This window comes from Brienomyrus brachyistius, chromosome 2 (assembly GCF_023856365.1).
Source record: "Brienomyrus brachyistius isolate T26 chromosome 2, BBRACH_0.4, whole genome shotgun sequence".
Taxonomy (NCBI): domain Eukaryota; kingdom Metazoa; phylum Chordata; class Actinopteri; order Osteoglossiformes; family Mormyridae; genus Brienomyrus; species Brienomyrus brachyistius.
Genome location: NC_064534.1, coordinates 19,786,240 through 19,813,817, shown reverse-complemented (window position 1 = coordinate 19,813,817; position 27,578 = coordinate 19,786,240). Strand labels below are relative to the sequence as shown.

Genomic DNA, 27,578 nt, shown 5'->3' with positions numbered 1-27,578 from the left:
TAACCTGGCTTGGTCCACACCCACTTCCATCTCCCCTCCAGAAGGGTCCAGTCTGTAATCACTAAAACCTACAGTGAATCTACAATTTTATTTAGGCTCTTATCAATGCTTCTTTCTCAGCATTCGGGTTTCTCTTTTCTATTTGTGGCCATTCTGCTTTTGCCTCTGATTGTTGTCTCTTGGGTTTTCTAGTTCTGTTTAGTTCTACAATTTGAATTTGTTCTGGTTTTTGGCTTTTTCTTGGATTTATGCTTCCTGTTGGCTGATCTTGTACCGTAGTTCTGCGCCGTTGTCTTTCAGTTTACTCATTTCATCTTGGTGCTTAAGTCCTGCTCAGCTTCCGGTGCTGCATACCTTGCGTTCAGCAGCCACCAGTACTGTCAGTACTGAGTACTCAGACATTCACCAGAATTAACAGCCAGAAGCCCTTGCCACATGCGTGTGTGCAGTCATGACCTTTTGCGTGCAGCAGTGTACACTAAATTAAAAGTTATATATTGCTGTGATACAGGGGATACATGTACCAGAAAACAGCACTAAATATTTGGAGCCACGATATTGCAAAAATGCAGATACAATTTCACATTCAAGAAGGAGTTTTTCAAGGCTCTTTAAATTTGGCTGTAGCACTTCAATGAGCCATGGGCGTTGGATGAATGGCTGACCCTGTGTTTGGACCCTATGCTTTATACTCTCATCTGTATGTGTGCATGTGTCTCAAAGGAAAGCAAGGTCGTATGTGTGAAAAGAAGCATTCCAGAGTACCTGTCCTCATTAATGTCCTACCTGTCCTACGAATGGTAAATAACGCATTATTTAATTTTCTTTTTCATACGTTGCATGGATTAAAAAAAAAAGTTTTCTATTTAATACTTCTGTTGTGGTTTGACAGACGTTTATAAATTCTTAGGAGTAAAAGAAATAATAAAGGTAAAAATAATAATAAATGTCCAAAAGTAATTTGCAAGCCCCAGTTATTGAATGGTAAATATATGGACGAGTTTTGGTACATAACAAAACACGTTAGGAGCTGTTGTCCAGTACATAGATGAAAAGTTCACATTCCTTTGAATATGTTAAATTATTATTATTATTACTTTATTGTATCTTATTGTCAGTCACGTTATGTTCATCTCCACCGCAGTGTACCTGGCCTATGAAATGGATTCTAATTCTGGGATGATGGTAAAGATAACAAGTGGCTCTTCAACATATTTCCTCACAAAACCCGTAACAATTTATCAACGTGCATTATCCACAAGATGTCACCACTCTCCATATGAACATGTCACTGCGACGAAACCTTCTTTGCATTCTGACTGTCTATCCCCCGCGGCAGTGGGACCCTACCTTCATTCTCAAATTAAGACACAGTAAGACAAAACATAAAAACAGTAAACAAACGAACACCTTTGTATTTTCACGAGTAAGACAAAGTGACATTTTTTACCAGTTTTCACCCAGCTGACGCAGATGAGTTGTTGAAATTTGCACCCGTAGTATTTTCCAGTTTTATTTCCAAAATCAACGGGTGCATTAGCAGTGCATCAGCCACGTCTTCGCCAATATCTTATATATTCACCAAAATGTTAATTATGACGGTGAATTGGAAGTGCGGCGAATGGAGATGTATGTAGAACGTGATTTGACGCGGATTGTGCATCACGCTGGCGTTTCAGCTAGGTCCTCGCGGCTGTCTCACGCGCTTTCGCTACACCTCGCTCGCACCCAGCACGGGAGCGCGCGGCCGGGAAGCTGTCATTGGGTGACCGCGTCGAGCTCTCAAGAATATGCTGCGGCTACTGGCCATCTTGTAGGAGGTATAATGAGAAGGTCAGCTGTATATCAAAGCTGAGTTGAATGAGAAAACCACGGCTGACAGTATAAGGGTTTCCCAAAAAGAAAGATAATCGTTCTCTTGTTTTTTTGACGCAACCATTTAAATCGTGGATTATTAGCCAGCTACGAATTGCCTCGGCACCATGAGTTGGGGGACAGAGCTCTGGGTAAGTCGGTCCGCTCTACTTAAGGAATATGGTGAATATGGTGAAAAATCCCCTGAATCCAGTTACAAGCGTTTAGCTGTTCAGATTCTCACTTCTGTTTTGGGACGACGGAGGTCTCGCCCTCACGGGGGACCGAGATGTCAGCGAGCCGGTGCGCGTGGGGGAGCCCGCGAGGCTCACTGGCCCCGAATCCGGGCTGACGGTGTGTTGCAGTCGGATTTACCGGCAGCATCTTACTCCCACGTCTTCCCGTCGCTTCTGCGACGTCTTAGTCCAACCCATTTTTATTCTTTAAAATATGTTTTCTAATGTTATTTATTTTCAGCAGTGTGTCAACATGAACCACGCCACAGCCTTGCTTTCCTACCATTGCCAGATATCTGGATTATAATAAAAACGTAATTTAAAATGTTCATTTTATTCCAGCAGCGTAGCTTCTATGTGTTTAAAATGTGTTTTGTTGTGCATAGTCGTGGGGGAAAAAAATCACGAATTACGTAGCAATTTAACATTCGCAGCAATTTATAAGAATTAATTATCTGACGTAAGCTATTCTTAATGCCAGTTGTACTAAGTGTTAAAACGCGTGCATATGTAGCTGCGTACTTGTTTTAATTTTTTTCATATGTTCAAGGCTAACATACTGTATAGTGAGAGTGGTGATGGTGATTATAGGTATCCTACCGTCACGAAGGACGTGCACTCTGTGCGTCTGCATTCTGTTGTATACGTTATTTCTAAGTCTGCATTTCTTTCTGAGACAATTACTGTGTAATGTCTGAGATTTTTCGCGTAAAACACGTAAAAATACGTTTTTAGGTCATTGTGAACGTCCGCTACACCAAAACCATGCATTAATTGTGACATACGGAAAATAAGGAAGTGGGAGGGTCTGAGATTTTTATTTTATTTATTGCTCGCTTCAAGTTTCTAGCAAATTATCTCTGCTGATGTCGCGTTATGTTTCTGAATCATTCAAGCTGAACGTATTATCACGTGTGCCAATAGCAATTTAGTGTTATATCGTGGACGTTTGCGTAGTGTTGTACTACAGTATTCGTCTGGGGATCTCTTCTTAGATGACTGATTAAGGAAACGCGTGTATAGGGTATAATAAATTAAAACGTCAATGAAAACATTCTGCTTGCTACAATTATTTTGTATTTAATAAAGCCATTTGTTATTCATTGCGGTGCATGTTCATTCTTAGTTCGCTGAGCGGTGGAGATGGGTGGGTGCGGTAGGTCATTATGGCACCTGCCGGTGTTGCATCTCTGTTATTGCAATGCCTGTTAACGGCACAGTGCTGGGCTGCTAATCTTGTCTTTGCCGTTGTAGAATTCCACATCATGGACTGCATTAGTTTACTTTTTGGTTTGTGAATTTTAATTAGTTAAACGCTGCTGTCAATGTGAAAAGCATAGGCTAATAAAAAAGATTTAAATAATTATTTGTGCAGGAATTGTGCAGTAAACTGTTTCCATAGGGCAGAAAAAATTATCAGTTTGTCTATATATATAACCGATATCACAACTTTTGGTGCTGCATCAAGACCCACTTTCCCTTAACACCTAAAACTTGTCATCAGGGTGTCATAGTGGTGCATCGGTTAGCAGTGTTACCTCATGGTTCTGGGACCTGGGTTTGAGTCTCCGCCCAGGTTCCATGCATGTAGAGTTTGCATATTCTCCCCATGTCGTCATGGGGTTTCCTCTGGGTACTCAGGTTTCCCTCTTCAGTCCAAAAACATGCTGAGGCTAATTGGAGTTACCAAATTGTCCATAGGTGTGTATAGTGTGTGTGAATGTGCCCTGCAATTGGTTGATGCACCATCCTGAGTTGTTCCTCACCTTGTGCTCGTAGCCTCTGGACCCCATGTACCCTTGAATAGGACAAGTGGTTCTGGAATAGATGGATGAAAATTGTAATCCTGGTTATATATAAATATGCATGTAACACTGTTGACCAGACAGTTTTTCTTTTTTTATTCTTTTTTCCCCGTTTCTACTGTACTATTGCTGTACAGTGTGCTTATTGATTGGCAGCCACACTGACATAAGGCAAGTCTACAGATCATTTTGCCGCTGAATGATGTGCTGTGCTCCATCTTAAGGCTGTGCTCTGTTATATTCACCTGCCAGTGTGTGATGAGTTTAATGTAATACTGTGGTCTCATGCTAGAGAGCAATGATATCTGGTATTCATCTGTATATTTTAAAGCAGTGTGATGAACATAACGAAAAGACATTGAGGGAAAGCAGTTTTGCAGATACTTTGCTTTAGAATGAAGAAATAACTCATTATGAGAATACCAAGCCTAGGAATTTTTCAATTAATTGCAATAAGATTTTTTTTTCTATTTGTCTCTGTTGTATCTAAAAATAGGTCTCTGGAGCCCTCTGTGTTTTGTTTTTAGGATTCAGAATTTTTAAATATAATTTCTCACGGTTTTATAAACTGAAGTGTGATGATACATGTACCAATTTATGAGACATTTACCTATTTTATTACAATTAATTGGTTTCTAAGTTTTCCTTTAATGTAAACAAAGGAAATAATCAGTACATTAGTCAGGAAATAATTAGTCAAATCATTTTCAACTAACAGTAGTTGTCATCTCATAATTACTCATAAAATTTTTGACATTTATATTTAGTTTTCCATTTTATGTGCACGACTCAGCTTTTCCTGTTGCCAAGGCTGCCAGGATACACAAAGATGGTGTGGGTGCATGCATCAATATATTGCCCCGAAAATCCACTTGCTTTGTTCCTCCGCACTTCAGTATATGTCTCTGCCCTGGGGTACCCTGCCCTGTACTTCCCAAACAACTGAAACCGAAATTCAAGCATTTCTGAGTAGAAAAGCATCTTTGTGACGTCTCAGCACCACGTTGTCCACACACCTGAGCTGTGTGTATGTCTGTGCAATAAAAAAAAAACTAGTTAACTGCAGGGAAATGAGCCTCCCAGCTAATTTCTTGGTTATTGTTCTGCTTTGTTTTTATTGGCGACCCCTGTATGTTTCTTTCTGTTATTTCACTTTACCGTCTCAGTTCTGGGCAGGCACCATTGCTTTGTTTTTGTTACTGGAATTTTGTAGCCCTTCCTGGAGAATGGAAATATTTCTGCAAAAATAAAACATCAGCCTTTGTATAATTAATTAATCCTGTAAGAGTTAACATTGGTTTCTCATACACACTGTCTACTTCAGGGTATTGGCCGGTATGTCTGCAGGGCTTTTAAAACTCACACAGAAACAGATCCCTTTCCTCGTGTGGAGTGTTTGGGGAACCAGGAAGGCTCGTAGTACAGTGACCCTGCTAATAGAGTATGCCATTTCCCCCTTCTCTGCATGCCCTCTTTGTCTGCATTCACACGTTCCACTGCATAATATTTTTAGACAGACGGTATGCAAGATCTAGTGTTCTCAGTATGAGGTCAGTGTTCCTGGCTCTCCTCAGTCCAAGGTTTACCAACTTCAGTATGCCAGCTGCTTGAGATATATTTAGTCCTGGGGGGGGGGGGGGGGGTTGGGGGGATTGCACAGACTGCAACGTTGGTCACTTTTTAAAAGATCCTTTACAAGTGTGTCCTGATCTTTTTAGTCTTTGAAGAGTGCTGGCATTGTGTGCTAAAGGAATGCTATAATTCTGTTTTGGTGGTGAAGTATGGGGAAAGGAGAGAGACATCAGTTATTAGGGATAGTTGTCTTAAGCAGAGTTGTTAGTACCTCTCTGTTACAAGTAAGTGTTTCAATTGGGATATAATGATTAAGTCATTGAGTTTACATACGTTTACATAATTTCACCTGATTCTTATAATAGTCATTGGCAATTACAAAATAATGACAAATAAAAATATATAAATAAAATAAGTGATTTCATAAATATTCACCCCCTTCCAGTCAGTATTTTGTAGATGCATCTTCTCCCAAGCTGTAGTTCTGTAGTTATGGAATCAAATTGTCCTCCAAGATTTCCCTATATTTTGCTGCATTCATTTTACCTTCTACCTTTACAAGCCTTCCAGGGCCTGCTGCCAAGAAGCATCCCCATAGCATGATGCTGCCATCACCATGCTTCACAGTGGGGATGGTGTGTTTGTGGTGATGTGTAGTGTTTGATGTCCGCCAAACATAGTCTTGTCTGATGGCCAAAACGCTGCATTTTGGTCTCATGAGACCAAAGAACTTTCTTCCACTTGACCATGGAGTCTCCAACATGCCTTTTGGCAAAATCTAGTCGAGACTTAATATGAGTTTTCAACAGTGGTTTTCTCATTGCCACTCTCCCATAAAGCTGACTGGTGAAGAACCCAGGCAACAGTTGTTGTATGCAGAGTCTCTCCCATCTCAGCAGCTGAAGCTTGTAACTCCTTCAGAGTAGTCATACTGTAGGTGTCCTGGTGGCCACTTTCACTAGTTTCCTTCATGCACTGTTACTCAGTTTATGAGGATGGCCTGATCTAGGCAGATTTACACATGTGCCATATTCCTTCTACTTCTTGATGACGGATTTAACTGAACTCCAGGGGATGTTCAGTGTCTTAGATTTTTTTTGTATCCATCCCCTGACTTATACATTTCAATAACCTTTTCTCTGATTTGCTTGGAGTGTTCTTTTGTCTTCAGGTTGTAATGGTAGCCAGGACTAATTAACCAGTGAATGGCCCTTCCAGACACAGGTGTCTTTATACTACAATCACTTGAGACACAGTCACTGCACTCAGGTGATCTCCATTCCACTAATTGTGAGACTACTAGCACCAATTGGCTGGACCGCTGTTGAATTAGGTCATTTTCACTTTGACATTAAAGGGTTTTTTTTTGTAATTTAAAAAAAAATCAAATTATGTTGATCATGATTGATTTATAAAAGCAATAAAAGGGTAAAACATCCAAGGGGGTGAATACTTTTTATAGGCACTGTATATCTCTGTCTTATCTCTTAAACAGTGTTTACAATGCTTTAAAATGTGTCTTAGATTGAAATGTAAATGGCCACCTAGACGATTTGTGATCCGATCACTCAAAGCACCTGCCAAGGTGGTCTGGGACCACATATCCTTTGTAGTGTAAACGATAATACCTTCTGTTGCATGCTTGATAGAGACGTTACAATAACTGTGCGCATGGCCATTTGACCTTCTAGCAGAAGTGATGTAGGCAATAACAAAATCTGAACACAAGTGGTGAACTGGACACCTTGGAGACGCTTGATAGACACAGGTGTAAATGGCAATGTGTCACGGCTGTCCAGTTATGAACTAATCGCCCAAGATGCATTTCAAGACCAAGTGTAAACTGGGCCAAACTTAGGTCCCTGTTTTTTCTTTCATAATCTGAAGCTAGGCAACTGTGTATATCACTGCACATTGTACTCAGTGCAATTGTTATTGCAATGAATAAAACTTTGAAACTTTGAACTTTAAAGTGATATTGCAGAGAATAAAAATGATAAACGAAAATCTGAAGTCATTAACTTCATATGTACTGTAGCATATCTAACATTAACATTTTTACAGTGTGATAATGATGCATCTTCTATTTTTTCATTCCCCTGCTGCCAGCTGGACAGATAAATGGCTGACAGACAGCATGGAGGTTAATTAATAGTCTGTTGCATGGCCACTGTTGATGGCATAGGTTGGACATGTCCTTTATTTTCTGCATTCAAGTATTTGGAGTCGCTCCACTGGATAAGGGAGGCGAGTTCACCCCAGCTGCGGGGTACACTGTGACCCATAACATGACTTGGCCGAAAGTCTAAAGGAGAAGTGCACACCCAGCTCCTAGTAACAGAAGCAGAAATTGTTGAAATCAGGGTGTAAATTAAGAGCAAAAAGCAGTGTTGCATAATCTGGTGTATTGGTAGGTCCTTTTTTTGTCTGCATGTTTATTATGATGTGTAAGTTTTACTTTTTTATGATGGCAAATGGAGTTGAATAACATCTGTGATGTTCCATTTGTCCACCCATCTTCCACACCACTTACCCAATACAAGACTGAGGTGAGCCTGGTGTCCATCTCCAGAAGCACAGGGCACAAGGACTTCAAAATGTTTCTCTGGTGAATGATTCAAAGAGTTAGAGATACATTATAGGATTTTCAGAGGTCCCGATGAAAATATTGTGTGTACAGGGGAAGCTGTGGACATCCTAGGTTGGGCTGGAGTCAGGTGACTGGCCCCCTACAGTATAAATCCTCTGTTTGTCCCTGGGCCCCCACAGCACTTCCCCAGGCTCAACGTCCGTTTGCGGTTTTCCTCATGTGTTAAAGCCAAAACAACAGCCTTTTGTTCTCCTTTCACCCCGCTGTTCTATAAACCCGTTCCAAAATAAAGTCCCTGTTCCTTCCTCCCATTCCCAGGTCACATGGGTCTGTCCCTCATCCCAAGCAAAACAAGTCTTCACTCCCAGTGTCTGCAGTGAACATGCCTCTGGTACAGGTTTTATAGGCATAATGCAGTTTATAACAAGCATAAAAATGACCTTCATCAATTAATTTGTCAGCTGTGTGTAACTACAGTTACTAATATATGTATTCCATAAAGCTTTATCAATGGACAAGACAGCTTAAGAATCAGTTGCAAAAATCTATCCAAGATCAGAAAATGAACATCCTTTTCTTATTCTGATTAGCACCTGCCCAGGTTAGATGTAAGGAGCATGCACTGATTACAGTGTGTTGTCACACCCACCACTTCAGGAATGAGAGCCTGAGTGCAGCCATGCAGCAGGTGATATCTCAGCACCACACTAGTCAAAATGGACCAATGTGAGTTTTTTTTCTGATGGCTGAAGTGTCAATCCTACCACTAACATCCAAGTTGTTCCCTGCAAGTTGGAGGACCTCCTTATAGGGCTGGATGTAGATTAATGTCATACCCAGAACAAAGCAATTGCAGGTTAAAGGCCTTGCTCAAGGGCCCAACAGAGCAGAATCACTCTGGGCATTTTAAGGCTGTGTGGATGTCAGGAAATATTTTGTTGTGAAAGATATGAAAGATAACCATCAGGTTAAAGATGACCTTCAGGCAAATGTCTAATTTAGACAGCTAATTCTGGAGGAATATAGATGTGATCAGTTGTGCTTTTAGAATTTCCATACATGTAGAGCCCACTGTGTTGCTCTAGATTGGGTAACGTAGGGCCCGGAGGTTAGACTAAAGGTACGGGGTCCAAAGCTGTAATCTGTTTTCCTTTGGGGTTCTCCCAAGTTGAAATCCTTGGTGTAGACCATGATGGCATACCTACAGTATTTTACATGAAAATTGTTCTCACATGAGAGCCTTTGCATAAATGTCCATCTCACAAGCGAAATATATGAAGTGTTAATGGATTTCACATGTAAAAACTACAAAAATGGTTTATGTCTTTAATGGTAGATACTGTAAATGATAGGTGACAGTGTTTTGAGTGAGGAAGGGACCCATGTGTTTCCCTGATATTAAAATTGAAATATGTCTGTTTTGTCTATTCTGAGTAGTCTCACAAATGTTCTACAACGAGAAAATAACCAGCAATAAGTTACAATCTGGGCTTTACTTCTGAGTCTGTGATGTTGGAGTAGCTCACCAATACCTGTGCAGTGTTTTCCTCATCAGGACCAGGGCTACAGTTTGATCATGTCCAGATGGAAGCGGTGCTTATTTCTTTTCCATAAGAAGCACAAATCTCAGGTCACTGGAGATCACGTGTGCTTCAATTCATGTTTGTGCCAGCAGATAAACAGTGTGTGGTGGGATCTAAACACGAGGCCATGCAATCCCCACGTGGTTTCGTTTTTTTAGACATGACAAAAACGTCCGCACTACCAGATCCCTGAGGTCAGTTACCAGTTTTGCATTGGAAAGAATGCAAGCCTCATCTTGAGATTAACTAACTATGCCAAAACAGGCAACAAGTTTTGTAGCTGTTATCGACCTCATATTTTACAAAAATATAGAAAATTTTGTATTTTGTAAATTTTAAGTGTAGCGACAGGCAAGCCTGCTGATAAATTGACACACTGAATGATAATCAGCTAGACCTCCATCCCTTCCATATGCAGAAGGGTACTGTCACTTGTTCTCCTTTCATAAAACGGGAGAATTTAATTTGTATTGGTTTGTAGATGATTCTTTCCAGGGAAGAACGTTACCAGTTCTGGTAGCAGTGGCTGTGGGGAATTTGCAGAATTTCTGCATGACCATGCATTCCCCTGATTAATTTCCCCTGTGATTAGCAGTTTTGGGAGTTTTTTAAACTGACACATTTAATTGAAAAGTGTAGTCTGTCCTACTAAACATGGCACCCATTAACAGAATCAGTTATGACCTTAATATAAAGAGATAAAGGACCTTGTCATTACTTTGAATCTTTCCTGGGATAGGAAGTAAGTCCATCTGATAGTTTGATAATGGCTTATTATTATTAGGTGGATTGGGGCTAGGAATGGTAATGTTTAATATGACCTGTAACAGTAAAGACTTCTGAATCCTCTGCTTACATTGATTCTGCTACTATAATTAGGTACCACTGGATAAAGCACACAATTGACTATAATGAGTTTGAGAATGAATAGCTCAGTTAGAAGGTCTCATGTTGGTGTTATGAATTCGGAGGAGCAGTTGGTGGGTATGCGAGACAGAGGGAGCAGGGGTGAAGCCTGTCATCAACTGGCTGCCTGTCACTACTGGATGCCCGTGACTCAGGTGGAATGTTGGGGGAAAACCCAGCCTGTCCACTCCCACCACCTACTGTGTCTGTGGTTTGGTATTTGGGTGTTTCAACTGAAGAAACTTTCAGGTTGAAATGTGGCTAGTAGCCTTTCCTATGTTAGTGTGAAGTGAAGTAAGATTTCCCTCTGGAATGTGCTCAGATACATTTACTTGTAGCTGACAGCTGAGTTGTAGGGGTCTCTTCTTGGTTAGCACAGTGGTTAGCACTGTGGCTTTATACCCACAGGGCTGTTCTCCTCGTGTCTGTTTGGGGTTCCTTTGGTTGCCATGGTCCATAAGGGGGGTTTAGGTAAATTGGTGACCCTTAAACTGCCTGTACTATGTCATATTGTGGTGGACCAACACCAAGTTCCCTGCCTTATGTCCTAAGTTTTAAGTGGTTGGTATATATAGTCTTGAGTGGCTTATCTTTGGAAGTGTATCCTCTAGGCCTCTAGAAGTGTCACGTAGAAGTGGAAACATTTGCTTGAAGGGAAGCTGCAGCGGAGGCTTGTGACAAAGTTGTTACTCAGAGAGCTTCAGAGGTGAGACCTGACTACAGGCGTTAAAACTAGAGCAAAAGGTATCAACAACCAAAGTCACAACCATGATACCTGTGTCCTTGGGTCCAGATGCACCTGCATGCAATGAGTAATTGACTATAGAGTAGGTATTTGGTACTAACAGGTGTAGATCTCTTTTGACCAATTGCCTGTCCTGTAGATCTAAATATGTTAATCAGGGCAATTATTGAGAAGCACATTTGCATGCTTTTGCAAAATTTAGACTGTTGTACAGTTAACAAAACTTAATAAGAACAAAGCAATGAATTGAAATGAGATTTACCTGGCCTTTTCTCTCATTCCTCACAAGCTAATTGTTTGTCAGCAGAATGACTCGTTTGAGAGCGTTGAGCACTTGTTGAAACACTCTGGATAATAGAGCAGCAATGAGATAGTAAATCTCACTATCTAGTAAGGAAGATCAAATATCCTGAATATGATATGTGCCAGATCACTACACAATACTTCCAAAGAATCTGAAAAAAAGCAGGGGTCTTTATGTTGATTTTATGCCCTTTAAGTAGTTTATTTTCAATTATTCCCAGATGGTGTCTTTATATGAATTCAAGGTCCAGTATTAAGCGTGTATCAATTTAATGATATAATTAAGTGAGAAACTTAATGTTAGCTGCAAACATGTCATTTGTTATAAAATGAAACCAGTAGCTTAATTTAGCATATATTTTGATAATGTCTTACTGTCGACCCTACCTTGTCTTTATTAAGACTTTATACTGTCTCTTAGCTTTGTAATTAGCTGGGCGATGGGGGTGTCAGAGGATCAATCAGTGATATCATAAGTTTTACATTTTCCATTCTCTGGGATGTGAACAGTAGCTGTGAATGTGAAGGGTTGTACACTTTTGGAAAATATATAGTTTATTTTCTGGAAATTAACCAACCCCTCTGCAAAACCTAGTGTCCTGCGAAAAACTGATCATGAACCGGTACTGGGTCATGGACTGGAGGTCGGGAACTCTACTCTAATTGATTATCCAAAGTAAAATTATTGCACAGCATAGCTACCAATGAGGCACTTTTTAGGCACTTTTTAGCTTGCAAAGGGCAGGAAGACTAACAGTCTCCGCGGCTGGCAAGGTACTGTCTGCCTGGATAGATGCCATCCAAATCTCCTACTGTTGTCCCCAAAGGACTCAACTGCCGCATCACACTCAGCACACTGGATCTGAAAAGGAGCAACTTGACATCATACCTTGCTTTGTGCTGTAGTGCTAGCCCTAGGGAGCAGATCCAGCTTTCAAAATGGTACTCAGTCAGCTTTCTGGATGAAATATCAGTGTTCATGAAGACTCATTGTCCTGGATTTACTGAGGTCTTTTCGTTGCTGCAGTCTGCCTAAGGTTTTTTTTTTTCTTTTTTTTTAGTACATAGAAGTAGCGGCCTATTTTCCAAGCCTGCATAAGAAATCCATCATTATTGCTCTTATTTTCTTTCTTGGCTTACATTGCAGTCCAGAGCAATTTGCAATTTTAATCCCTTTGTTTTTTGTTTTACCAGAACAATGAAGGTTAGATATCTCATGCAATTGTTTAACAGTTAGAAATCTTCTGAGATTTGAACCAGTAAGCTTCATGTTATATGCATTCTTCTGAGTCCTTATCCTTCCCCCTACCAGCTGGAGAAACGTTTTGCAATGTGTTTTTTGCTCAGGGTTTCGGACTGTGCCTCACGACCTTCTTAGGCTTGGGTGTCTTGTGTTGTACTTTGGGACACTTTATTATTTTTCCTTAGTGACATTATAGCAGTAAAATCAGCAAGGAAAACCTTGTGATGTCAACTGTGAGATGCCCAGACTTGACATCAGAAACATCCAAAGCAGGTGGACCCATAACACATCTTCTTCCTATGCTTTTTCTAATGCCTTTGGGTGTTTGCACAGGCGCACTTTCAATTTCCTAATTCCAATAAAGGTCATGGTCATGGTCATATAGCTTTTCATTCAAAAATATCCCATAGTCATAAATCTAGTCACACAGTTACATGGTTGAGAACTGATGAGTATAGATAACATTGCTAGAATATTGACTGCAATCTTGCTATCGTCAAGGAGGCACTATTTTGTTATTTTAAAAGCAGAGGAAGACTCACAGTTCTTAAAATGATGAAGACCCAGTATAAATTAGATGCATGTGAGATGTGTTGATACCTGTTTTTTAATTCCGTGTGTTGTTCAGAATGTGCTATGGTTTCCAGCGCTCTGCTCTCGATACGTTAAAGCAGGCAAAAGGAAACCATGTTTGTTTGATCAGTGTTTCACTGAGGCAAATATCGACTGCTGATCTGTGTTTACGTTATACTCCCAAGAGTTTACAAGTTAAGACTTCTCGTGTGCAGGAAACTGAGATTATGCAGTTTTCTTACTGAAATGGCTTTTAAATGAAAGTTGTGTTAGAATGGGGTCTACCTGTTAAGGTTTTTGGTTGAGAACAAAAGAGTTCAAATGGGGACCAAATGGGGAGCCCCTCCAGGACCATGGGACAGCGGCATATGTGTTTGCTTTGATCTCCATGACCCTTTGGCCCTGGACCCTGTCTGAGACACTTTGAGCATGCGGTAAGCAGGCCAGCCCTCATTCCTTCCACACGCCAGAGAGGCTTTATTTATAAACTTGCTCCCCTCAAAGGTGTATGGGGTGGCATGTCCACATAATCATTTGAGGTTCAGCTACTTCATTCAGCCTGTGGCAAAAGACAAGCCTGTGGTTTGAAGAGTAGAATTTAGATGCAGCCCCACTATGCTGGATTCCCCCTCTGTCTTCTAATGTTTGTTATGACGGTCATTCCAGCACAACACTAAACATGATTCATTTTATTGAGTGCTGTTTTTAGGGTAAGTTTCAAAACTTCCACAGTCCTGGGAAATTTTAACCAAAGAGAAAAGTACCTTTTCTCCCCTTCATAGGTCATACCATTGTAGTATACTACACCTTAGTGAAACAGTACCTTGAGTGTTTGCATGAAAAAGTGGTTCAGTCTATTGTACCAAAGGATTGCAGGTTCCATTAAAGTACTTTCTGTTGAGTGTTTAAATTTAATCTGTAATTCATGAGTCAATATCCAGTTGCATTAATGATTGAAATTAATTAAATGAATTGCTTTTGATTAATCATCAACTAAACCTAAATGTAATTTTATTTAATTATTTGTTTTTAGAACATGTACCACACATATATACAGTATATATACTTCAGAGATGAATGAACCCACTGTAAACATAGCACTAGTCAGTCTGCTCATTCAGTGGTTCTTAAACTTATGTTTCTGCTGAAAGTGATGTTTATCTTATTTTGCTAATAACTAAAGACTGAAACTTCCAATCAGGCACCACTTTTCCTCACTCCATAAGGCTCATCACTGAATCCTAACCCTGCACATGCCTGAGATCACCATTTTTCCAGCAAACAGTGTCTGACCTACTGTTATTGACACTAAATTTGTGATTAATGTGCCAAAGTTGTATGATCATTAAAAACAGGAAATTGTTTACTTTCTGGATAAATATAAAAAATTTGAAGAAATATGATTCCATGTTCAAATGAGATGTGAAAGTGTATCTTCTTGTATTTGTTCATTATCGCATCGTTTAACAAGCTTAAATGAGTTGGCCATGATTAATTCTTTTAAGAAGAGAAGAGTAGTGGTCCATATTGCATGCTGCAATTGAGGGAATTCTTTCGTGTTTTTTAAATTTTTTTCATTTCAAAAAGCATGATCTCAGGATGGACTCCCTTAAATGCAGAATTGCATTTAAGCATTCACATTCTTTTGATTGGCACTTCATGCTATGAAGACATTAACCCAATGGGACCACCCTTTTGTCATAGACTGGGCTTCTTTACATACATAAGAAATGGTGGTTAATGCTTAATCGGTTGATGTAACAAGGAATGGTCTTTCAGAGCTTTTCCTTGCTTGACAGCAGGATGTTGGAGTTATGTATTGCGTCCAGGGAAGCAGCACAGAAGCTGTGAAGTCAGGTAAAACGGGGTTTTATTCGGGATTCCACATGAGGTAACAAGGGGCCGTGGCACACGGGAGGATTGGACGAGCAGGCCATAATCGTTGGTCCTTCCCTGAACTCCTGCTCGTGGTGTTTTATGACAGCAATCCTGCACGCTCAGCCTCTCTGCTGCCCATGGGCCAATATTATGAAGGTGTGTTTGTGAAGAAGAGCGTGGCCCAGTTTTTGGAGTCGGGGTGTTTTTAAGTATGTCGTACGTGGGACTGTTGTGAAAGAAAACTGATAGATGGGCTGGTGATGATCCTGTGAGGCAACCTGCGATGCTGCTGGTAACTTGCTCACTCTGTGCTTTTATCTATTCTGGGTTTCTCTTTTAAAGCCTGAATCTCACACTCGATGTTCTTAGTGTCTTCTAGTCATGCATCATTGGGATATACTGTTTATATGAAGAACTTAATTTTTTTTGTATTGAGTGCAGTAACAGTAAATCATTTCAGATACAGAAAATCCCATGAATGTCTCTGTACATTTGCCAGTTTCTTACTGACTCCATGTGTTCTGTGAATAATCTGGTGTCACCCTGGAAAAACTGGTTGCTAGCACCCAAAAAATCATTTCCACAATGATATCGGGCAGTTGTTTTTGTGATTTGGCACATGTCTTTAAGTGAATCGGGGTCTTTCAGGTATTAGAGTTGAATATGGAGACATTTCAGTTAAATACACAGCTTATGCAGGAATGTGATATGTCTGGTGCTCAGGACTGTCTCTGGACAGCACATCTCAATTGCTTGTTGGGATTGAGCCAAGGGCAACCCAGAAACAAGCACGTCATCTAGAATGAAAAACATCGGGAAACACTCTCAACAAGGCTATGCCTGGCTCCGAATGATTTGGCTCGCTTTGCTCTCACAGACCAGAGTGATAACACAGAGGGAGTAGCCAGAAGTGTCAGGCAGACAATAAAGGAAGGGGATGGAGGGCTGGGGATGTTCATGAAGTGGTTGTGTTTTTCTTTCCTCTGGCCAATGTTTCCTGGTGTCACACTGGGGTGACAAAATACAGACATCTGGAGGACTCATATACAACAATTGTTGCAGAAAATTTTGGTGCTTTAAGAGTTTGAAACTACCAGTGTTGCCATGGTGACTTTTGTGATTGTATTTCACAAAACAGTACCAAACACAGGACACAGCTTCCCTTTCTTTAGTGTGACATCAGTCTTTTTTCACCTGGACTTTGCAGGGGTTTGCATGTCTTCGTCTGTGTTCAGGGCCCAAATGTCCAAACAAAGCAGCTGTCAGATTGAGAAACACTATTTGCCAGTATCGTAATTCTCCGCTTAACACTGCTGTGATAAACTGCAGTAATTTGTAGCTTGTACATTTTTCATTGTGTAATACACAACAAATATGAGTAAAGTGAACAATATTGCACTTCTGACAGATGTGACTATTCAATGAGGGGACATACTGATGAAACAGAAATGGTAGAAAAATGGAGCAATGTTGACATCCTGGCTGTGGCCACATCCAGCACCTCTGCATCTTCTCCTGAGTCCCAGTGTAATGAACTGGATGAGACATGCTTTTATTCTCTGGGGCTGGATTAATTTCTAGTTCGGAGACTACAGTGACCACAGTGTCCAGCGTAATATGCAGCTAATCGCTTGGTCATCGACTATTGCCTGTCTGTTGGTAGCAGCGGTGTGTTGAGCACAAAGACTGCTAATGTCCCCAACCAGAGCTGGATATGAACTGTGCCGTAAATGGTATTACGGCAATGACAAAATAGCCATCATGCTTCCCCACTTACAGTCATTATGACCCCATTATAAAGGGAATGCTGTAATGTTTTATGCTGACTGAATATACTCAAGCCTGAAAGAATAAGAGATCAAATACCATGTAGCAGCACTTTGACTTTCTTATTATAATTGACTATGAGGGTGTCAGTTAGGGCCATTTTAAATGGGAAATTCCCAAAGCCATTTTGTCATTGTGTGTTTAATCTACATACTGTACTGTCCCACATTTCAGCAGTGGATGCAGATGCATTGTACATGTGAGGCTGGTTATGTCAGTGTTCATCAGAATTTCTGTTGAAATATATATGTAGATACAAAATGTACATGTAGATGGCAAATGTCCAGCAAATCACTGATATTCATATATATCAAGGAGAACTAGTTGAATTCTTGGATATTGTAATTATAGAAACTAGTACTGTATCCTGAGCTGGAACCTGATAAAAAATAAAAAATAAAAAATTATCAAATGATGTGTAATATTTTAGCTTTATCCTCAGGCTTATCATATGTATCTCGGGTGTGTTTGTCACACTCCCGTTTATTGGTTCCGTTACTGTTCCTGTGTGATGAAGTGCATCAGTGAGCTTAGGCTTCTACGGCAGCCACCAATAGCTTTGCTAACATGAGTAAAGTTTCAGTTTGCAGAAAATTATACGCTTATGTCAGCTGACCTTTAGTTCTTATCACGGGATGCTGGATGTTTTACCCTGAAGCACAAGCTATTTACCAAACTTTTCAGAATTTTAATAATTCATTTATTATTATGATTATTTTTTAAGGCTTATTGCTAAGTGGAACCTGACGTTGTTCTTTTTCAAAGCAACAGCTGCTGAGAAATTAAAGCCTTGTGCAGCTGGGAACAGTGGCATCACTCAGTATTAGCTGACTTTAAAAGGGATGGGATGGGTAACACTGCGAGATGGTGACAGCCATATAAATAGCACAGCGTATTTACTTTTGTCCCCAGGGCATAATAGGTGTCTGTGCCTTTAATGGGTCTGGAATAGCTCCCTTCGCATGGGTTTGTGGGGGCAGCTACAAGGCTGGGGGGTGGGGGGTTGGGGAGAGTGAACAGCAGTGCCCTAGAGCTGCTAGCCATCTTGCTGTCGGCCTCGTGCCTGTCAGGGCTTTGAGCGGGGTTGTCCCAAGGGACCGCCCCCATCCTCTGCACCCCAGGCGACTTGGTGAGATCGCCGATCCTGGCTCAGGCAGCGACAACACAGCAAGCGGGCCACCCCAGCCTAAAAAACAGGAAGACATGCTGCGAACGGGGAGCAGGGTAAATGCCCATATTGTATGGGGGGGAACAGTGGTTGGGAGGGTTTTGGTTTGGGTTTTGGGTGGATTACTTTTTCTAGGCTGATGAGTCTCTTAATGGGACAGGGACTAAGTTGTTCTAATTAACCAGATGCATTAAGAAGATTTAGTGTGACTGATTCGCAGACATGGATGGGCTTCTCCCAAATGGGGACAGAGAACTGGCTGACTGAGGTTTGGTCCTGGGAAGGGCTGACCAACATTATTAAACAGAGTTTGATTCTATTTCTCCTCCCCTACCTCAAATGAAAAGACTGATCAAGAGAATATATGGCCCTTGTGTTTTGGGAAACTCCATTGAGATTAAAAGTGTTGGCCTGCTTTTTATACTTGCTCTGTGTTATGCATTCCTCTTTCATTGTTCCAGCAAGGTCATCCCGATTACAGTATGGGTTAGGGGACTCCAGGAGACTCAGCTTCACACATCTCCAGTGTAACCTGGCAGTACTCTGCCAGTATTATGAATACTTCAGATCCTCAGGTGCGATGGCTGTTTCACATGCTGTTGCTTAGCCCAAAGTTTGAGACAAAGGGTACATCTCCATCCATCTGGGACATAGTGGATGTTCTGCAGCAATTGGTGCTGGACGGAGTGATTAGAGTAACACCAGACAGGCTGAAGAGAAGTATTTATGAGTTTTTTTCCCTTGCAGTGCAGTAGTAAAGCAGCCCTTCCAGTTGGGTACAGCGTTTTCTGTTACCTGTTCACCATATTACCCCATTTATGACTAATAACGTTATTAAATGATACATCCTGCAGTAAAAACAGAGGTAGGCTTCAGGAATATGATTATATGATCTAAATGGAAAATCTGAATATTTAATTTGTATTGTCTTAGATATGACACCCTGGTGGATTATTATCTGCATTATGTACTGATTGCTTATTTTTTATTATATTATTGCAATATCTGGTAAATTAGTCATATTTTTATCCTTATTTGAAATAGTCTTTGAAAGAGAAAGGCGATATCAAGACAGGTACAAAACTGTGCATTAAGGTAGATTAGAACTGACTTGCAAATTTGCTGGAAATTAAGAAATACTTATAATAAATGGTCTATCCCAGGTTATTATACCTTTAAGGAGTTGCGTACCTGTCACAGTGTCTAATATTTTGAGTCCAGCAGACTGATGTGGAGAATCATGCGGAATGTCGTGGTGCCTGATGACCAGCCCAAGGTCTACTGAAGGGCTTCCCCAGCAGAAGGGATGAGGATCAGCTCCAATGCGTGCTGCCTCAAACCCAAGAGGGTCACTGCTACAGAACTCCTGAGTGAAGCTAGTGAAAGTTCACTCAGTCCATCACTGAGCTCACACTCACACACTGTGGATTATTAGCAGGCACCAGTTCACCTGTTTTTGAAATGCTATTCATAATGTGTTAGCCAAGCCATCGTCCCGGCAGATGGATCAATAAGGGCTTCGGTGCTCAGCCCAGTATTTGGTTTTGAAGTAGTTTGCTGTGATGTAAGTAGGCTTCCCAGGGTGAGTGATGCTGCAGCTATTCCTTCATTTCCTTTCCCCCTGCTCTTGGGTTCTGTGCAACACTGACCCCTGTCATCATTGTCATGAAATGGTAAAAGGGCATTCCAGTGAGTACTGTGCATGTAAGTATTTAGTAAGAGGTAGCATAAAAATTATGACATAAATGTTGTACAGTTACACTAAGTTTAGCCTTCATTCGAAAGCATCTTTGGTCCACTCACTAATAAAAATATACTGTACTGCGGATTATATCACTAAAAACGCAACTAAAAGCATGTTAATAATGGATCTGTTGACTAACCAGTGACATAAGGAGATGTTCATGTGCTGAAAGCACGTTATGTTCAAGCAGGCTATTCATCATGTGCTTCTTGTCAGCAAAAATCAGATTTGGTTTCCTCAAGGTTGGAAAACTGCAGTGAAGTTCTTCTTATGATGTTTCGTCACCACTCAATGTTGTCATGTGCTGTTTGCTTTCATGTGGATACCAGCGAAGCCACACCTCTGTACATGAGTCATATTGCTGGGGGACACGCAGAGAACCCCAAAGGGAAGCGAGCAGTCGGATTTTCCTGACTTCCCTACAACTCTCAAAAGTTATAGCTTATGGTGGCTGAGTTTTCTCTGGGCTAGTGCGCAGATCGGTACTAGTCCATAGCCAGTATTTTGTGTATGGGTTGGTAAATATCCTAGAATTTTTTTTTATATATTTTCATTATTTTACAAGTCCTCACATTCTGTTTGCATCTGTAAATAAAACTGTTAAACTTATGAAATCAGCTATTGATCTGCCGGTATGATGTCAACTGTCCGTGGGCATCAGAAGATTGGGACCCCTTACTCTATGCCACAAACAGTATATATGACCTATTAATAAGCTCTTTCAAATCTGAAATTTGGCTATAAACTATAACCATTTTTCATGGAAATACAGATGAAGAAACCTCTAATAATGTAGAAGTAATTCATATTGAATGATTCCAGGCTATTTTAATCAAAACCTCCTGGGGTCTATATATTTAAATACAGTTGTAATACATGCACTGTGAGCAGAGAAATGACAGCTTTTCAAATAATGTTTCTTTGTTTTATGTTTATGTTTCTATGTTTCTTATGTTTCTAATGTTTTATGTTTGTCTTGTGCATTAGAGTTCTGTGCCTGCATCTAGAAGGCTGCTGCTTTGAATCACATTTCCAGGAGAGTAATATTTGCCTTTATTAACCTCAAAAACTGCACTAAGAGTGTTGGATAAATGGCTGACCCCAAACTTCAATCTGACTTATATTTGTGAGTCTTGTCGGAGAGCAAGATGGGATATGTGACAAAGAAGGATTTCTGAAAAAGAACGTGCTTGTACAAAGTGTCATCAGTGTTTGTAGACGCTAATATATGCAGTCAGCAAATTCTTTACTCTCATGTTGCCATGTGTATCCTTGATTGTTTTATATCACCGTACTCTGTGAACATTTAATCAAATTTACAGTTAAATACACAGCCAGACATACTAGTCACCCATTTGAGACAGTTTTTTGAGTCACTGTCGCTAAGAAATGGTAAAAGTACAGTACATAATGATGATATGCTAACAGAGAATTCCATGAGGCTGCCAACAGCCGGCATTAATACACATGCCAAAGACATTATATTGATGTGCTTGTTTTCCAGGACTAAGCAACGCAATAAGTCACTGTAGCCCAGGTGTGACATCTTTTCAAACTGATTACAACATCCATCTGTCTTCCAGTTGTTTATCCAGGTCAGGGTTGCAGGCAGCCCAAAGCAGCCTATGCCAGGTACCACAGGGCAAAAAAGCATCCAAGATGGGATGCCACTCCATTACTGAGCTCACACTCACACACTGTGGGTTATTACCAGGCACCAGTTAACTGTGCGTCTTTGCACTGGAGGAGAAAATCCTGAGTGGCACAGGCAGATCATGCAAACTCCATATCCACAGGATAGCAGTGGGACTTAAACCCCAGCCGTAGAGGTGTGAAGCAACAGTGCTACCCACTAAACCACCGTGATCAAAACATTACTCCAGGAGCCTATATCGCGAAACAGGATTTCATACTTAGCTGGATAACTTGTCAGATTTAAGGTGGTCTGGGCTAAATGTAACTGAATGAAGATATAGTCAATTTAAATTCCTAGATCTTGTTAATCTAGTTAAGTACCTTAGATCTAGTTAATCTAGTTAAGTTATCTGGCTAAGCAAGAAATCTGGCTTTGTGATTCAAAATCCAGGGGGGTATTCCACAAAGCAGGATATGTTGCTTAGCCGGATAACTTGCTGAATTTAAGGTAGTCTGGCCTAAATGTACGTGAACGAAGATGAAGTTATTTTAGCCCAGACCATCTTAAATCTAGCAAGCTATCTGGCTAAGCAAGAAATCCTGCTTCCTGGAACGCACCCCCCAGGTTGTATTGTTCTGAAACAAAAACAACAGGGATGATTTTTTTTTTTTTGAAGAATTTAATTTCAAAATTTTGCTCTTTCAGTAAAGAAATTAACATAATCAATTTTAGTGCACTTGAGCTAGTTTATTGGCTGAACAATTTGTTTTTGTTAAGATAATAGTAATGTCAATGTATTTTGGGCCTACTATCAAATGTATCAAAATGAGGGAGGACTGCCATAGTTGTGCTTAGAATGTGCCAGACAACTGAAACATTTAGACAATATGTGGTATAAATATGTCAGCTCACTTCACAGAACCGCATTATTGCATTGTACTAGGGTGGTTCCAGTTCCAGTTTGCAGAGATATGCACGCTGTGTCATGGGCACGGGAACTGCCAATCTGAATAAATCCAGGGCTGCTGCAGTTACATTCACACTGGTCTTTTCCCCATTGTCTTACAGGATCAGTTCGACAACTTGGAAAAGCACACGCACTGGGGAATTGAGTTCGTGGAGCGGTACACCAAATTTATAAAGGAGAGATCTGAGATTGAAGTCAATTACGCAAAACAGATTAGGTAAGTAACCAAAAGCTATGCTTCACATGCTCAAGACCAGCGATTCTACTGTGCTTTAAGGCCCTTATACTGTAGCAAGACTTTAGCATTGCCATCTGCTTAGATCTCTTCCTGTGGCTCATTGATGTGCAGCAAGTTTCTCGTGGTTTCCTTTTTTTACAAAACCGTTACAGTCCTGCAAAGAATAAAGCTGAGTCTAGTAGCAGAGGTGTCTGGTGTACCTGTGAAGTCTATTGCTTCATGTTTGCATTAGGATATCCCTAAATTTCTGCTTGTTTACTTTTCACACTGTTGTCCTTCAGTTACTGATATGTGACGGACTGACATACTGGAGTTGCTGCCACATGCTAGTCAGTGTTTGACAAAGTAGAGCTGAAACCAAACATAACCAAGGCTTCTATTCCGAACTGATCGCTTGGGGATTTATATCTGTGTTAGTTTTGTAGAAGCAGAAAAGTAGCTTTTGGTGTGCCCCCCAATATTTGTTTTTGGTTGTACCCCCAACAATATTGTGCATGTTTTTTAGCATATTACAAATTATTCCAGTATACTTTAGATGCACAGCAACTGAAATGTATTCTAGGATGCCTTACACAGTGAATAATAATATTTATAAAACAAAAAAAGAGTTATCCTATTTTGCAAAGCAGGCAAGTATTTATACCCATGTCTCTGAGCTTTTTTTCTGAAGAGGCCGAATGCGGTCAGGTGGACACAAACCCCACAGGTACTGTGAGGCTAAAGCAGCCCGACGTCATAGGATATGAGCCTGGCAGAGGCAGAGTGGGTTCCCATGGCAACATGGTTCCACCGTTGCCGGCAGCCCTGACCCATATTTTATAGTTATACCTCCAGAGATGGGATGGGTGAGGTGGGGGAGGGTGAGGGATGGAGGGTGGAAGAGTAAATAGACAGTGGTGATTCCTGGCAAGCTGGGGGCGGTGAGGGGGGGGCGGTCGTGGCCCTGACCATGTATCACTCCACCAACAAGTGTCCTGCAGCAACATCTTTTCTCCATATTCACCTGACCTCAGTTCTTTCTGGACCTCCAGAGAGTCGTTTTATTTCTCCTCATTCAAAACAATTTCTGTTGCAGTTCAAATTACTTTGCTCTCTGTAGGCTTTTATTTGCAGAGATATAATTATTAGTAGCTGCCAGAATATTAGGATTACCCGCTTGCTTATTTCCACAAATATTATAGGGCCCCTGTTGTGCAGTTCACAGCTGACACTGTGCCGTTTTTATACATTTCACGAGTGAATTGGTGTGGTGGTGATCTCTCAGCATCTCTCCTTTAGTGTCATCAGAATTTACTCACACATTATTATAATTAGGGGAAAACACTCATTTATGTCTGATTAATACTGAAATACCTATGCTTTTATCCAAATGCATAAAAAGTACAGACACTCCTCTACTTGCGAACGAGATACGTTCCGAATGACCAATCGTAACTTGAAATGTTCATAAGTCATTATTCAACTTCATTTTAAGGGTATACGCAAGTACAAAGAACTAGGATGTTGGGAGTACGCATACTACACTGCATGTACTAGGAAACGGGAGCCTAATGAACACAATTTGGACTTGCAGTCCTCTTCGTTCGTATGTCTGAAAATTCGTAAGTTGAAAGTTTGTAAGTAGAGGAGCGTCTGTATTGTTTATTATTTTATCAGAAAATCTAGATGCCTTTAATGTTTTCTTGCTTGACCCGCTAGAGTCTAGACCATAAGATTTAATCTTTTCTGGATTTTGGACTGAGTTTCGCAGTGAAACACTTACAATCAACACAGATATCATGGCATAATAATTATACAATGTAGCCACTTAATTTCACTAATCGGCAGCTAATTCCAGCCATCAATGTGCCTTGCCGCTTAAATCCTGGCTAAACTCCACTGTGATATCCTGCTGTAAACAGACAGGCACAGCAGGAGAATAATCTGCCTAGCAACGGAGCAGACTCCAGGGGTGCAGCTAGAGAGATGTTACATGACAGCTACTGAAGAATTTTTAATCTGTATGTATTTGTATCTTTATACAATAGTGAAAAAACTAAGAGAACACAGCACAGTTTTTTGTTTCACTCATTTCTCAATTTATGGGTGTGCATGTGTGTAATACATATTTTTTTGGAAACTGCAACCCGGTTCTTCTCTGATTCTCATTAATCAAAGCCTTATTTGTTGATTTATGGAACTTCAGTTCTGCTTTCAGAGCCTGATACAAACTGTCCTAGCAGTGCACTTCACACCTGCACTTAATGTTTCCCATTCCTTTTCAAGGTCACTTGATATCATCCTACTATTCATGAAAAACTGTCAGATAAGTTAACAGTCATCTCTCATGTTAGAAAGTCGCTTCCGCCCTTTACGTGGCTGGTTTCTGGTCGTTTCCAGTGTCTCCTGCTTTACCTTCTTCCAATCACAAACACAGTATGTATAATTGGAATGGCGAGATGACTAAAACAAAATAATTAATAACCTTATTTATGGTCATTTATTTGCTTACCTATTTACTTGCCAAATTTTTTCCTGTCCAATACCTTTCAAAGTTTTGTTACTCTAAGCATTGGGTAATAACTAGGGCAGTTGGGAGATTTTTCTCCAGTACTTTAATGTTAATTTAACATCTGTTATTAAATGTCTTATTGTCTAATTTATTTCTGTCTGTTGCCAGGTAAATGCTGATAGGTACTTTTGAATGAACTCTTGGCTGGTCTAAAAGAGCATAATGAATGTATTATATTATGCAAGGTGAGAATAGGTCAGCAACTTCACTGTGAGCGTTTTCCGCCAAGCCTGTTTTTTCAGTATTTATGTTTTTTAAATGAAGAGTTGACCAATTCACACATACCGTTGGGGTTCTTTGCAGTAGATTGAACCTTATGAGATTTAATTAAATGAGGCTTTCCTTGGTTACTATGATGCTAATGCCATTACAGTGACACCTGCATTATTTTTTTCAAAATTAATCCTAAGTACTGAATTTGCTAAAATAGCCATATTGGCCTGTTATTGGCGGGTCTCCATGTGTAAATTACAATGTGAAAATGCTGTAGTATTTGCTAGTATTTCCCCTGGTTAAGCAGATTGCATTTTTCTAAGGAGTGCTCGCTTTAGCAGAATCATATTTTCCAGGCCTGTCTTCAGGATGCAGTACTGAAAGTGTTTTTCCCCTGTAATTCTGTACTATGAAGTGGTTTATGGAGCTTCTCCTGCTGGATTACATTGAAAAATGTTGTAAAAAAAAATTAAGCCAGATCGGAGGCAGAAAATCTGGTCTCCGTTGAGTGAAAACGATGTCCACTGCTATAAACAGACCATTAAGAAGGCATCATAAGTAACCTTGTGCATCACAGTTGAATGTCCTCATAAATACATCCACTTGTCAATCAGTCAGTGTCATGTGTGTACTCTCATGGGGCGTACCTTTTTTTTAAAAGATCCTCACTTTCCTTCTTTCTCCTGCTTCAACCTTAGCAGCACCCTTGATGCTCTTATGTCCTTTATTCTGCAGGAATCTTTCAAAGAAATATCAGCCCAAGAAAAACTCCAAAGAAGAAGAAGAGAATAAGTGAGTTTTGCTTGCCTCTTGCTAAAGAAAGTTTGATTCACAGGATGCATGTGAATGTGGTGCTGAACTAAGTTATCTTATAAGTAAAAAAACTTTTATTTACACATTATTATTCAGTGGCTCAGTACCTGAGAGTTTTCCTGTAGAAAATTTGAAAAACGACAGAAAACAAAAGCAGTAGGACTGAATATTATTATATGAAGGAATCTTTTTTTGTTGAAGTTCATCCTTTAAATGTGGAGATGTCCAGTGAAATAATGCAGTTCCTGTTACAGGTATTCATCATGTCGGGCCTTCCTGACGACCCTGAATGAGTTGAATGACTACGCTGGGCAGCATGAGGTCATAGCAGAGAACCTCACCTCACAGATAATTTCTGAGCTGATGCGCTTTGTCCAGGAACTCAAGGCAGAGAGGAAATCGGTAAAGCACTGTTTCCTGTTCAGTCTTCGCATACTGAGTGCCTGGTCCCCTAAGGATATTGCGTACCCAAGCAGACCACATTCAAATCAGTTTCCTGATGCTATTTTGGTTCTTACTACATGTATCTGCAATGGTTCGACCTGTATGCTTTATTGATATATATCATGAATAATACGTGTCCAGGTTACATTGTTCAACTGCTATGACAGTTAATTGGTGATTTTTAATCTTGTTTTTGATGTCCAAGCTAATTTTCACATTTTGTAATGTGAACTCAGACCTGAATTTATTCATTATTTTTAAGTTTCCATGGTGACAGTGTGAGTGCTTTGCTGTACTGTGTCTTTCATAAAGGGCAGGGAGATACTTTGCCTGAACAAAAATAGTTAAATCAACCTAGAACTTAAGTCTTTCTTGCAGCTTGTTAAGCGGAAGAGGAATATAAATGCATCTGGGGTTCTTTTGGGTCAAAGATACCCAGGACCATGAATGCCAGTCCTAGATAGGACTGCGTTACAAACGTATTATTATGATTTTATTCCTCTTGCTTAGGAATAAGGAATTTCTTTCATAAATAATCCTTAAGTGAAAATCAGGTCAGCAGGATTACGCCGCCCCCCCCCCCCCCTGTGCGTATGGTCACACCTGAAAGCAATATACATGCTTAACTATTCTTATTGTGGATCATGGCTGCCATTTTGTTTTTAGGCACATTTTAGATCTCTGGTTTT

The 27,578-nt window shown here is 40.3% G+C and overlaps 1 protein-coding gene across 15 annotated transcripts in view; it reads left to right on the top strand.

Moving 5' to 3' along the window:
* Positions 1-1,707: 1,707 nt before the first annotated feature.
* The window catches only part of fnbp1a (formin binding protein 1a), a 63,414-nt gene continuing 37,543 nt past the window's right edge, over positions 1,708-27,578 (top strand). For 4 of the 15 annotated variants that reach the window (XM_048983907.1, XM_048983917.1, XM_048983957.1 and 1 more), the window contains exons 1-4: positions 1,710-2,006; positions 22,732-22,847; positions 26,368-26,424; positions 26,700-26,847. In XM_048983907.1, coding sequence (XP_048839864.1) covers positions 1,983-2,006; positions 22,732-22,847; positions 26,368-26,424; positions 26,700-26,847 — 345 coding nt within the window. In that variant the 5' untranslated portion in view covers positions 1,710-1,982. Of the gene's footprint in view, positions 2,007-18,169; positions 18,340-22,731; positions 22,848-26,367; positions 26,425-26,699; positions 26,848-27,578 lie in introns of those variants that run through there. The other 11 variants (XM_048983968.1, XM_048983932.1, XM_048983949.1 and 8 more) reach the window with 9 other exon arrangements.